Source organism: Stegastes partitus, unplaced genomic scaffold (assembly GCF_000690725.1).
Source record: "Stegastes partitus isolate 25-593 unplaced genomic scaffold, Stegastes_partitus-1.0.2 Scaffold3, whole genome shotgun sequence".
Taxonomy (NCBI): Eukaryota; Metazoa; Chordata; class Actinopteri; family Pomacentridae; genus Stegastes; species Stegastes partitus.
The window spans coordinates 686,404-700,469 of NW_007577734.1; the positions used below are offsets into that span (position 1 = coordinate 686,404).

General features: G+C 40.2%; 2 protein-coding genes across 2 annotated transcripts; one reads left to right on the forward strand and one right to left on the reverse strand.

Moving 5' to 3' along the window:
- Window positions 1-3,357: 3,357 nt before the first annotated feature.
- LOC103353603 (transcription elongation factor 1 homolog) lies at window positions 3,358-6,618 on the reverse strand. The gene is made up of 4 exons (XM_008276660.1): window positions 6,537-6,618; window positions 6,096-6,233; window positions 5,926-5,996; window positions 3,358-4,517 (listed from the first exon to the last, which is right to left on the reverse strand). Exons 2-4 carry the CDS (start codon window positions 6,209-6,211, stop codon window positions 4,453-4,455), a joined length of 252 nt encoding a protein of 83 aa, XP_008274882.1. The 5' UTR covers window positions 6,212-6,233; window positions 6,537-6,618; the 3' UTR covers window positions 3,358-4,452.
- A 1,607-nt stretch (window positions 6,619-8,225) lies between these two features.
- On the forward strand, window positions 8,226-12,606 carry pld6 (phospholipase D family, member 6). Its single transcript, XM_008277568.1, has 3 exons — window positions 8,226-8,404; window positions 9,145-9,374; window positions 12,350-12,606. The coding sequence occupies exons 1-3, from the start codon at window positions 8,226-8,228 to the stop codon at window positions 12,604-12,606; spliced, it is 666 nt and encodes a 221-aa protein (XP_008275790.1).
- Window positions 12,607-14,066: the final 1,460 nt, after the last annotated feature.

Here is a 14,066-nt window from a genome sequence, read left to right on the forward strand (position 1 = left end):
AACTTTTGACTCAGCTGACTGGCTGTCATGATAGAGATTCGGATCCCTACACACACACAACTGCACGAGGGTGCGCATAATCTACATGCCTGTAGGGAAACGGGATTGATGAATCTTATGAAAAGAGGCATAAAGATAGATCACGTACATGTGAATGTGCACACATTGCAGCGAGTAGGTTCACTCGGTCCACAAGCCAGTGGGGAAATAAGGAATTGACTGATTTTATGGGTAGCTATTTTTAGTCACAATGATGGATGTTTATGTCTTTTATTGATCAAGTTGAGGTGTGGGTTTGAAGAATTCTTGGACGTTTGGGCATGCTGATTAATCAGGTAGAAAAGGTGTTGGACTAAAACATCCTGAATTACATTTTTGGTACATTAGCATTATTGTGAAGTATTATAAATTAGAAAATCAACATTTCATTGCAAATTCAGCAATACATTAGCATCTGGTTGTGCACATGATAAATTACACTCTTATCATTTACAATTCCATGATTTCTTACTCCTGTGTAAGCAAATCTGTTGCAGTGTGCGATTATAATTCATACAAATTTCACTCCGACGTTGCGTAAACTTGTTGATTGGATAGAGCCATTCCCGTGGTTTTGTGTGCATGTGTGCGTGTGTGTGTGCTTCCAAGCAACAAAATGACTATTGTGAGCACAGCTCCAGGTGCCTAGCAACCAAATCTCTCTGTTTCCTTGGCAACAGTTGCCTTGCACTCACTGTGTGGGTGATTGGCAGCCTTGACAACAGAGACGGAGTGACACTTGACCTCGCGTGCTGAATGGGAGAGGAGAAAGAAGAAGCGAGAAATAGAAGAGAGGAGGAGGCAGTGGGAGGGGACGTGCAGAGACAGAGGAGAGACTAAGTGATAATCACTCTCTATTGTAATCATCCTCCAGCATGTTTCATAAGGCGTCGTCAATACCTCTCCAGCTGGGGTCCATCATCAAACACAATGCACAGTGCAGTGCACGCATGCACGGACACACTCTTCCTGGGTGGAGAGCCCAGGCAGGCACTCCACATCTCATCTATTATCACTCAGCTCTGCCTGGTGCACAACCTTGCTACACTGTGTCTTGTGCTCTGTTGGGGATGAATGGATACTGGACTCCTGAAAATGTGTCATAGTCACAGATGCCACAGGAGAGTAGATCAGAGCTGCTCACAGAGACATTCTAATTTAAAATAGGCGCTGCCAGTGTCTTTGGCACATTCAAATGTAATTGCTGTAATTATTAAAGCAGGAGTAAACTAGTGCTTTTTGAGGTTCTCCTTTCACCTATTCCCTAGCTGGGGGCGTTCCATTGTACGGGGTTTTATTTGAATTTTAAAAAAGCATGTTTTTCATGGCTGACAGTACTGTGTGTGTGGTGATGAATCAAAACTGGAACAGTACAAACTCTAATAGATCCCACATTTGGAAGCAGAGTCTCGTCTTTCATCTCATTCAAATTTTATGGTTCAATCTACATTATACTCAACAGTACAAAGCTGTAGTAACAGCTCAAAAGAATAGCAGCTTGAGTTTACGGTCCCACTGGTGAGACTTGTAAAATTACTTGTGAATATGCATTTTTTTACTATCCTGTGTGTTAAATCTCAATTTCTTCAACAGGTCGTCTAAAGGCCAACTGTAATGTCTTTACTCTGAGGATGAACTTCAGTTCATCACCAGCTGGTGGTGTTCATTACTACATGGGATGTGTATGTCACATTAGAGCTTTCTGTTACTTTTAATTTACCCATTCCGGCCACCGCTTGTTCAAGGAAATCAAACTCTGTGACAAAAAAGACACTGATTCCTAAACAAACCAAGAACTCAGCAGCACATCTGTGCTGCAAGACTCGACGTGACATTTGGTACTGAAAAATGTATAGGTCCATATTGTATACAGTGTAATATTATCGGTATCTATTCACACAAAAACAAATATATACTGTATTTTGGTGTTATTTCAAACTGAACAGATGCATCAACATATATTGTGTTTTTAGCACAATAAACAATATGGAAAAATTCTACTTATTTGTCAACAAATCATATATATATATATATNTATATATATAAACTCATACAAGTGCTTCTTGCCATTACCATACCGTTAGCTTGGCTCTGTCCCATTAAGGACAACAGCAGCAAGAAACAAACAACTATGCATGGCCAAACTTACAACTAAATTTTAAATCACCAATGAACCTACCATGCATGTCTTCGGGAAAAAGCCAGAGAACCAGGAGAACACGCTCAACTCCTCACAGAATCCAGAAGCTTGTGGCTGTAAGACAACAGTGGTAACCATGGCACTACCATGCCACCTAACATCTTCCATTTGTACCATGAATATCCATTGTTATGAAACTATCAAAATTACATCTATCAGCAATTGTTACACTGGGTGACTTGTTTTTTCCTCAAGAACTGGACAGTATTTTTTATATACATCATTCTGCTCCCAGAACACACCAAATGTTTCCGAATCTATGGCGGAAAACCATCTAGTATTTATCAGTTTTGGCAGTATGTACTAAAACTATAATGACTTGTGTTTTTGGAATTAACTGAGCATTAAAAAAAACACACACACAAAAAAACTAAATATCTTTGACCAGTTTTGCAGGATTTACATCTTTAATAGAAACTAATTGTAAAAAGCTGAGTGTAGTTATGTACCAACTTCATGCTGGTTTGGGTTTGTTCATCACATTTGTCAACAATGAAAAAAATACTGAATCATGCCCTAGCTATCTTTTAATCTCTACCAGTGTCAAAAAAAACCCCCACTGAGTTCAGTATACAAAAAACCAAAAAAAGCAAAATTTCCTGACATTGTCAAATGTATGGGCTGCAAGGTGGTGCACTTGGTTAGCACTGTTGCCTCGCAGCAAGAAGGTCGCCAGTTTGCGTCCCAGTGAGGACACCTGGGATCTTTATGCGTGGAGTCTCCATGTTCTCCCCGTGCAGCATGGGTTCTCTCCGGGTTCTCCGGCTTCCTCCCAGAGTCCAAAAACATGTTGAGGTTAATTGGTGATTCTAAATTGTCTGTAGGTGTGAATGTGAGTGTGCTTGGTTGTCTGACTCTAAGTGTAGCTCTGCGATAGACTGGCGACCTGTCCAGGATGTCCCCTGTCTTCGCCCTAAGTCGGCTGGGATAGGCTCCAGCCCCCCCGTGACCCTAGTGAGGATTAAGCGGTGTACAGATAATGGATGGATGTCAAATGTATCCTCTAGTTTTCGATCACACTTAAAATTCATTTCAGTAAGAAAAAAACGCTTTATTTTATGCTACCCAACACTGATTGCTGTACGGGAAAATAATCACTCAGTGCTTAACAAAGATCATTTATGTTTCTTGTATTTTTTTATTTCATGAACATGTCAGCTAACAGCATATCATCAACTGAGAAACTGAATGCATCAATACAAATTCAAAACCAATGAACTTAGCAGCTAAACATAAATCTTAGCATTTTTGATTCTCTCTACAGTGGAATGACCTAATGCTGTGACACAACTCTCATTGTGAGAATGAATAGAGGTGTTCGTAATTTTTATCGTGAAAAGAACCCGTAACAGAAAGCCTGACTCAGAGTAATCAATATAGATTTTTTTTAAACTCAAAAAGAAAAGGCTTGAATCAACTCTTGCATTCACATGAGACGCTGAAAACAAACTGCTAAGTGTGGCATCATCAAGCATTACTGTTGGCCTTAACAGCATTAGCATGCAATCCAAGAAATTCCCTCCTACCTAGACTTTGCAAGGTCTAACAGTGCAGCCTACCAGAAAACGTTGTCCTCTCCAACTAGATCTTGCTGCCAGTGTCAGAGCATGATTGAGAATAAGTGTACGCAAAATTTAACATTTTCAACTTTTAAACACACCTACTCACTGTTCTGTTTTTAAGACTCTTTCAGGCTAGATCCACATATTCATATGTGTCTTTCTCATCATGATAACTAAACAGATACATTATTGATTTCACACTGAAAATGTCAAGATGGGAGTCCATTCTCTTATGCTACAAGTCTCTTGTACAAGCTTAAGTTGGCTCAGCTAACTATACCAAGCGGTCAAAAATCTAACTAAATGTCTGGAAACGCTGCTGAAAGTGTGAAAATAAATCAGGGTATACCGCATAGAACAAATTATGTAATAAATCTCAAGAGTCAAAACTAGAGTTGTGGGCTGAAACCTAAGGTTTCAGAAAGGGGGGAACTGAGAAGACAGCAGAAACATTTCACAGCATGTTTGTACCGAAGACCTCATGAGCGAGACTCCTGTTCACAGAGCGGTAAATCTCAAGTGACCATAAATTCTGTGAATAATCAAAGTTTCAAAAATGTCCTCTGACCGGCTTGATCCCAGTGGGCTCAGACCCACCAACCACATGCTCATCCTCTCCCCCTTCCTGAGAGGCATCCAGCTCTGTGAGGGCTACTGATTGGCTGCTTCACAGGCGTCTATCCAGTCACTGTACACATCAACTGGCTCTGACAGATCTGAAGAACGATTAAGGATAAAACAGACTCTGTTGCTTATGAGTAAGAGTTTCAATATCAATATATACAGTCAAGGAAAGTGACAGTGACTTCTCAGAAAGGTTTTCTGTTTGGTATTAAACTGAGAGTGAGCAGTAATCCCAACTGTAAATTCATAAAGTGAATTCACTAGTACATTCTGAATTATTTTTTTCCAATTCAGAGTCCTTCTCTACAACATATTTTTCCTTATTTTATTAAAATTAAACCAAAAGAAAGGGATACCAAAGCATGAAATGAGCTGCAGTTCAATATAGACAAAATAGTTTGGAGGCATAGATGACCAGGGGAAAAATATTAAGTGAAATTAAGTTGAATGAATATAACACACATCGTGAAATTAAACAGACATATTTTTTCTGATGCCATAGTGCTAACGTTTCACTGAAAACCTAGCTTGAATCCTGTCTTATAAGTTGCTCCCACTATTATTGTTAATGACTGATAAAAATTGTGGTGTTGGGAATTATGAACCCTTTTTTGGCTTGTGAAGAGGTGAAGAGGCATGTCAGAAAAAGCAGGAGACCGACTGCCTGAACTCAAAGTCCACTGACAACAGATACAATCTTGTATCCACAAAAAGAAACTGGAGTTTGCTTAGTTGTGATCAGTGAATTGCTGACATGACCTACATTAGGTATGGAATTTTGGTCACATGAGAGGGACTGATTTGGTGTTGGACAACCTTGATCTCTCTTAAGCCAATGTATTGCAGGGTGTCCCGAAACCAAACACAAAAGGAACTTGCATGAAAGACTAAACTAACTCTAAACCAACCACCTGCAGACACACGACTGAAAATTCATGGCACTTCATAACATCTGAGCAGGCATCGTGACAACTTAGCCGATTCAAGGTGCTGATGATGGCTTTGGAATGTCATCAAAAGTGTCCAAAAAATCTGAAGTTGATATTATTTTGTCAAACAACTGTTCCTCAGATTAAGAATTAACATTAATCAGTGTTTCCTCTACGTTCATTTAGCAGTGGCAGCCACCTCTCAGAGAATTTCTCTACAACACAGCCTTAGAGCTCGTTTGTAAAAGAAAAAAAAAACTTTCATTTATTTATTATTTTTACATTCAGCCTTTAAAAACCCATTTTTAACTGGCCATTCAATAAATAAGTTGCAAAAGTAAAATCTGCAGTCAAATGACATTTGTTTACATCACCACGGCTCCCCAGAGAGCCTGCCCCCACTGCTGGAAAAAATCCTAGAGGAAACACTGATTAAGGCTCAAAGCTAATAAAATAATTCTTAAGTACGATAACACATTCAAATGCACCTTTACTGTTCGGCCTCGTTAGTATTTTATAGCTGTACAAGAAAGAGAGATGTCATCTGAAATTTATGCGTGACAAAGGATACAGGTAATGGGGGTCTGGAACTCCTCCAAGCAGACTGTACATGATATTATTCCAGTATTTCTGCTTCTTTCCCTGTTGAAAGACGAAGCAAAAGATAAGTTAGAAACCTGAGAAATCAAAAGATGACATATTAAACTGTTCTACTCAGAAGGGTAGTAATGTGTGTATTACATTTTGACATCACATGACTTCTCGTGGTTGCAGAAGGGACAGGTGAACTGACTTTCCAAATCCCCCGTCATCTTCTTCTTAGGTGGAGGCTTTCTTTTGGACTTGCGGCGACCCATGGCACACAAATTGAGACAAAGTCTGAGTGAAAGGCAAAAAGCAAACTGCTTCAACAAAGACAACACGCGGTTTGGGCGAATACCACCAAACATGTTGGCCAGAAAACAACTCTAGCTGGCTGGTACTGTTCATATTGTTAGTAAGTTAGCAGGCTAGCGTTAGCATGTTTGTTGTTGATCAAAGCATAATTTACTCCACGATAACAGAAAAATACGACTCAAGCGGGCTCTGCTGAGAAAACAGTTCGATTATATCGACTTGCCGCAATTATCAAACAGACAGTGACTGCTGAACGTGATCTAATAAAAGTTTAATCTTGTTTACCTTTCCTTGCTGAAAATACACGTTGGCTAAAATGAAGTGAATTGGCTTCCGGAAGACCCGGCACCCACAACTGTTCGCGTCAAATGATTGGAGGAGAGCGGACGCTTCTCGGCCAGCTATTGGCTGTCTGACACGTCAGTTACGTTGATAGGCAGTGACGAAACGGAGTCCGACACAGCCTCCTCCCGCGTGGTGGCGACAGAAGCTAAGTCAGGGTTTGTGTTGTTTCCTTAATTTAGTTTTTTTTGTCACTTGTTCCCCAATCCTGGAAATGTCAAGCTGTTAGCGTCAACACTTCTCTGCAGGTTGGCTTCGTTTTAATAGTGACTGTGTCGCTCTTTCCTCAGTGTTTGGTGTTGGTGTTGTATGATAATGTTTACACTTTGACAACACTTTGTAATCTGTTGAGCCAGAAAACAACCAAACAATGTTGGTTTAACTACAATTTAAATTCAGCCAGCTTGAATTAGCTTGGTTAACCGACTTGGTGAATCTATCTTCTCAGCACTAGTCTGTTAAACTCATAAAATTCAAGTGAAAATCTAAATTTCAACTTTCCCAATCTGTATGTTTGTGATGTTCCCCAGCTAATGTGAAAAGAACTCAGTTTTGCTGTGTTGCATGAGTTCTTAATACACAGTTTAGAAAAAAAAGAGTTTTAATGCAGTTGAACAGGTTCTGTATTTAATATAGGGCTTTAGAAAGAATTATTACACCACCTGCTGATATCTTTACAAAGTCTACACAACAGACCTTTAACGTTGGATCACAAAAGTTGAATTACACCATCTTCTAAAACACCCGGAAAATGTCTGATGATAATTCAAGACACATGATAAATTATGTTTAAAATAAAGATTTTCTTTGAAACTTCAAAAATTTAAGAATTCACACATTTTTTTGGTAACAATTGTTTTGTGCATAGACTTTGTATGTAAAGTCAACAAATAATATAATGTTAAGTGTCACGCCACAATGCTTTAAAGAAAAATTGTTTTATTCAGAGAAAACAGATGTCTTACGCTTAATGATGAGGAATGCAGCAAGAGAGCTGTTGCTAACTGTCTTGGAATCAGCAAAACAGCTGTACATTACAACCTTAAGGGGAAAAAAATCAGTATGGCTCCACCAAGAACTGCAGAGGAAGAGGCAGAACACAGTGGTCTAATCATTTTTTTTTCCAAAGCCGTACTTGGTAGAGCTCCAAGCAATAATATTTTTAGCACGGAATGATCTGCTGATGTTTTGTTTTGCCTGTAAAATGTCTGAATATTGTGACAAAGTCCCATTATCATTTCTCAAAGTGGCATTTTCAAACAGACAACAACAAAAAGATATTGCATTTGCAAGAATCTGAATCCTTAAAATTGAGAAGCTAGGCTAATCCTGTTTGTTGTTGCTGTTGTTGTATAGAATATATGTTACATTGATTAAAAAAAAAAAGTGAGCTTTTACAAGATTGAATTTCCCTTCTGGGATAAATAAAGTATTTTTCATTAATCCGTCATTCAGCTTTTTTCAGCACCACACAACACTTATGCAAAACAAATAGTATAATTCTAATTTCGCATGAGATCTGTATGGAAATGTACATAATAACTTAAGACAAAACTTGTTTTACGATCATTTATAAAGACAAGTAAGTTTTCTTCAAACCATATGTTGGGTTTATACATTTTATTTTGCTAGATGTCAGTGATGTGGACAGTGAAGGTGGTCAGCCTGGGCGTGGTGGCCCTCTCTTTCAGTCTGGAGCTGCTTGGCCGGCTCTTCTGTCGCCTCAGGTCTGGAAGAACCCTCCATGAAGTCCTCTTCTTCCCGTCAGAGGTGGCTTGTGTAGAGCACATCTTCACTCCCACTTCAGCTCAGTAGGTGAAACATAATTGTTATACTGAGTAATAGTAAGCTATTCGTCATTTTCTCTACGTCACATTCAAAAGTGTTGGGATCATGGCCAATGACTCAAAAGTTCACAGCCTCAGGTGAGTTCAGTAAGTCAATCCAGTCAGTGCGTTAAACGCTCCACATTCCACAGCGTTCAGCTCAAAGGTATTAACCTTTTATCTACTAGAGTAGTTTCTGTCTATGAAATTAGACCTAAAAAGCATAGTCCGACTGGAACTGGATTTTTGATTTATCACCCATGTTCCTGAATGTATATACATATATGTTAGCTGTGAATTGAGAAGGAAATATTTTAGGAGGGGGTTATTGTATTTTAATGTTACCAGCAGGTATATTTCACAAAGTAGTTGACATATTACCATGAAGACTTGACCACCTACCACCATCTGCTCAGATGTGATGTGTACTCTGCTACATGTGCTGCAGACAGAGCTGAGAGAATTGTAAACAGTGGAGCTGGAGGTGCACTGCTGGAAAAACTAACACAATTTATAAATTACACAAATCATCTTTTTCTGCATTATTTTCTGTAAAACAAAGTTTTTATAAAGAAGCATATTGGGCAACATAAATGTCAATACAGATATATTTGTGATAAATATATTTGCCAAACAATGTATTAGTCGGCTATACTAGAAAATTAAACTTTAGTTAAGTGACCTCTAGATTAACTACAATTTTCTTCTCTTTTCTTTTCTTCCAGTCCCTGTTTTTGCTCTTTGCCTCACGGTGTAGAGACCTCTTTCACCCGTCTTCTCCGCCGCATCCTGTCTGCTTCCTCCTCTCTGGACTTGTGTATTTTTGCATTTTCCAACATGGACCTGAGCAGGGCTGTACTGACGCTGCATAGCAGGGGGGTAACCATTCGAGTCCTTACCGACAAGGATTACGCTGCCATCACTGGCTCCCAGATAGGGGTCCTCCGCAAGGCTGGTAAGGGGGACACATCCGTTTAATCATTATAAAGCACGTGTCTTCATGATGTGTGGCTCGAAAAGTCATTTTGACAAAGTGTCCTTATACCAAGAAATTTCATGAATACAGACCAGGGAGCCATATGTCGCCCTTGTGGAGATATTATTGGTTTTAAAAAAGGGTCACACCAACCTCTGTCATTTTATAGACACATTTTACTTGAGATACGGGAAGGATGACTCTGGTCTTGCTCAAGAAAAGGTGGTCACCCTATGTTCTTAGACTTCAAGTGTCATTGTCGGTAAGTCACCCAGGGTTCTTTTGTGGTGAATAGAGAGATGAGAGGAGGTGCCTGGCTGAATGGTGGTTGCTACTACAAGCCCTCCTATGAGTCATAGTAATCATGCCCTGAAAGATTTTGTGTCACGTGTCTGACTCATGCTGTCTCACTTTCTCACTCAGCCATCTCCGCATTTAATGTATTACTGCCACCGTATATTGTTAAGTAAGAATTAAGTAAGTACGAAATTGGCAACCAGACTGCAAACGTTATTAGGCAAAGTGTTTCAGAGTGTGTGCGTTTGTGCGTGTTGACTGCAAACCTCATGAAAACCATTCCACACCACAATTGACTCTCCTTTTCATGCTCTAGCTGGGCTATTTTGTCATGATTGCGCAGAAACCTTTTTTTTTCGTAAATTGCTAAATGTAAGTGGCACTAACACACTAAGTTTGCAGTCAATGGCTGAAGTAATCCTGAGTACGTTTGTGAAACATGTCCCTCGGTGGGAAAGATATTCTCTGATGTGCCCAGAGTCTTAAAATGGGACATCTTATGAACTGTATGTGTTCTCGGGTCAAATTGGAAAGACATCCACCTTTTATTGCCAGTTGCATTTACTCTTTCACATCATTCCTGTTTCTCTTCACTTTACTAAAAAGCCATTTACACGTAGCGATCAGGGAGGCCTCGGGGACATGTTCCCTGGACGAAAATTGCTCCGAAAATTGATTCTTAAAAACACATTTCCGGTAATTGTTTTTCCCTTTTTTTTTTCTTTCAAAAGAGGCATTGTACTTACCCTTTCAAGAGAAAGCTTGCATGTCTTATCTCTCTCTGAGAGTAATCTGCAATCCGATCTAAAAAATTGCTCATCTCCAGAGTGATGCAAGCTGGAATTAAATAGCCTACCAACCAAAGTAATGCTCTTGCCCTAAAGCCCCATTTCAGTCTTGCACTCCTTTCTATTAATCTGATGGCATCCGAACATGTTGGTTTCATGTCTGAATGAGCATGCTGGCAACGGATATCTTATTACAGTAGATTTAACCTGGTAGCTTTTATGCATCACTTTAAATGCGGCACTAATCTGAGCTGCATCCTTTAATGGAGAGTCACACACATTCAGTGAGCAACGTGGTCCTAAAGGAACGAGAAGAACGTTGCTTAGGTAAGTTCTGTTGTCTTTGTTGGTAGTGCTGTTTGCCACTGTTAAAATAAATGTCACAGTGTGGTTGTTGAGTGCAGTAAATGGCTTCCTAATGTTGTTTCTTATTGTACACAATTAACTGGACACTTTTTCAAGCTTGCTGTTTATTTAGCTTCAATCTTTCGTGGCTCCCAAAACCTGGATATGATGTCTAATCTTGTGCATGTGGCAAATTTTGTGTGCTTTCTTTGGCTTTCTCCATCACTGTTGTGGGTGTATCTGAATGAAGCTGTTGAATGACAGAGTGCTGTCATTTTAGCAGATTGCTGAAGCAGCCAGTAATGTTATATCCCATGTCTGGAAAATGCCTAAGATAGTTTTAATTCAATATAAATACAGAAAGTTTCTGCGCAAAAGATTTAAAAATACAGCACATGTGCCTTATTCTATATTAGAACAAATATCATTATTTATCCATCCATCCATTATCTATACACCGCTTAATTCTCTTTCGGGTCGCCGGGGGGGCTGGAGCCTATCCCAGCTGACATAGGGCGAAGGCAGGGGACACCCTGGACAGGTCGCCAGTCTATCACAGGGCTTCACCTAGAGACAGACAACATTCACACCTACGGACAATTTAGAATCACCAATTAACCTCAATATATTTTTGGACCTTGTGGGAGGAAGCCGGAGGACCCAGAGAGAACCTATGCTGCACAGGGAGAACATGCAAACTCCACGCAGAAAGATCCCGGTGTACCGAGGCAACAGTGCTACCAACTGCGCCACCCTGCAGCCCTATCATTATTTATGATTTATATGTTTTGTTCCCGGGCTGCAAGGTGCCGCAGTTCGCAGCAAGAAGGTTGCCGGTTCGCATCCCGGTGGGGGGACCGCGATGTTTCTGCGTGGAGTTTGCATGTTCTCCCCGTGCAGTGTGGGTTCTCTCCGGGTTCCTCCCGGCTTCCTGTTAGTTGGTGATTCTAAATTGTCCGTAGGTGTGAATGTGAGTGAGCTTGGTTGTCTGTCTCTAAGTATAGCCCTGTGATAGACTGGCGACCTGTCCAGGGTGTCCCCTGCCTTCGCCCTAAGTCAGCTGGGATAGGCTCCAGCCCCCCCGTGACCCTCGTGAGGATTAAGTGGTGTATAGATAATGGATGGATGGATGTTTTGTTCCAGTAAAATAACTACACAAGTTTAAGTGCTAAACGATATGAGTGATTGCACCTCAGTTGAGCTTTTAATGGATTTCTTCAACAGACTTTACCCTTTACAACTCTTCTGGGTTATCAGTTAAGTCCATTTAGAAACTGTCACACATTATTAGCCTTTCTGTCACATCAGAGCACCTAAAATATTAATTTATGGCTGTTAACTTTTCTTCAACACCAACATTTTGCTCTATTCACACAAAGCACTTTGCTGTTTGCAGAAGCTCATTGATATTGGTGCACAGCCCAGAAGTTCAGAGTAGGCTGTGGAAGGGATCAATACATTTACCTTACACTGTTAGACACTGAAGAATTTCCCTCGTCCTTCCTGTCCACCTTCTGCTCCCAGGGATCTGTGTGCGCTGTGACATGGGCTCCGTGTACATGCATCACAAGTTTGCAGTGGTGGACGGCCGGCTGCTCGTCACTGGCTCCCTCAACTGGACGCTGACAGCAGTGCAGAGCAACATGGAGAACATCCTCGTCACAGAGGAGCCAGAGCTGGTGCAACCCTTCATCAAGGAGTTCCACAGGTTATGGGTACGCAATGATCCAGCCACATACCTGTGCTCAAGTGACCAAAAACCTAACCAGATCAAACACTGAATCGGAGTTCATGAAACTTTGAGGTAGAAGACACGTGTAATATCCGTTCAGTCAGCTTGACCACAAAATACCTCCAGGATTGATGCTTTCTTGATGTCATGAGGCTATGTCAACTTTCTGGTGGTCAAGACTTGTGTTATAGTAACAGTGTAGAACACAACACATTTTCTATGTTTCTGACAACCATGAGACACTTGTGATTGTTCGGTCAAGTCTAAAGCCAACAGTTCTTGTTTTTTTTTACTCGTTTCAGTAGTTATTGCTTTGTTTTTCTCCAAAATGCCTGTGAAGTGCTGTCTGTTAGATTAGCCTGAGGTAGTAGTGCTGCGTTTCACAGCCCTAATGCATAAACATGCTGTATAAGTTATGCAACATAGGTTTGGTTTCCCTGTGTTTCAGAGTATAAAACACTTTTTTACGTTCCTGTTTGAGTTTTATTTTTTGTCACAGGTTGACAAAAGTAGTTGCAGTTACTCTTCTAAAGGATCTCCAGTTCGGTGATCAAAGTGATAGTTTTTCTTTATAGTCATTGCATATTCTTCCTCATAACTTCAGGGAAATATATGTAATGTACTTGAAGATTGCGATTAATTCCTTTATTAAAACCACCTTGTGTACAGTGTAGCCAGGGGTTCCCCTGGCTGTTAAAATCCAGTGTATTGTTTATTGTGTGCAGTCTCTGTGGCTATATTTTGCCAAGTGCCAATAAAAACCCTCTTTCACTGTGCAGTTTTAGCAGGTCTCTTGCATCATTGCCCCCGCAGGTGTACTTTTTCCTCTTACTCTAACATGATTTATTTTGTTTTCGTTGCTCAGAAAGGCCTCACAGCACTGCCATTATTTGAAGTTTCCCAATAAGGAGCTCTGATCTGGTTAGGATATGATTAATCCGTCTGGTTGCATGACTCCTTCAGTTGCTCCCAGACAGGCTGATGCTTGCAAATACAGGCCTGAACTTGTTTCTCTCAAGACTTGTATTATTCCAGAAGTTAACATATTTTGAAGCTCAGCGTAGTAAATGGTAATGTTAGACTTTATGAATCAGCTGCAGTATTTTATCCACGGTACAAGTTATCGATGTCAACTGACAGGTCATGGGTTTTGGATGCGTAACTGCTGCGTAATTCCTGCGCCTTTCAACACATCTCCGAGGGTCGGCAGAAGTTTACTATTGAAAGTGCGTCAAGTACACAAGTGACACAACAGAATAACAGGAATTTGACAATTTACTTTTCAAAATAGACGTCTGTCGCTTACCGATTCTGAAGCATTAATTCAATCAAAGACAATGAATCAGAAATAATTTGGATGATTGCTAATTTATGTAGTTTAACAGGCATCAATTCCAAACCTGAAGCTTCTACATTGTGAACATGTTTTACTCCTCTCTGTGTTTTATCATTGTGGGTTGAAAATATCTTGGATTTTGGATCATTGGTCAGACAGACAAAGCAATTTGA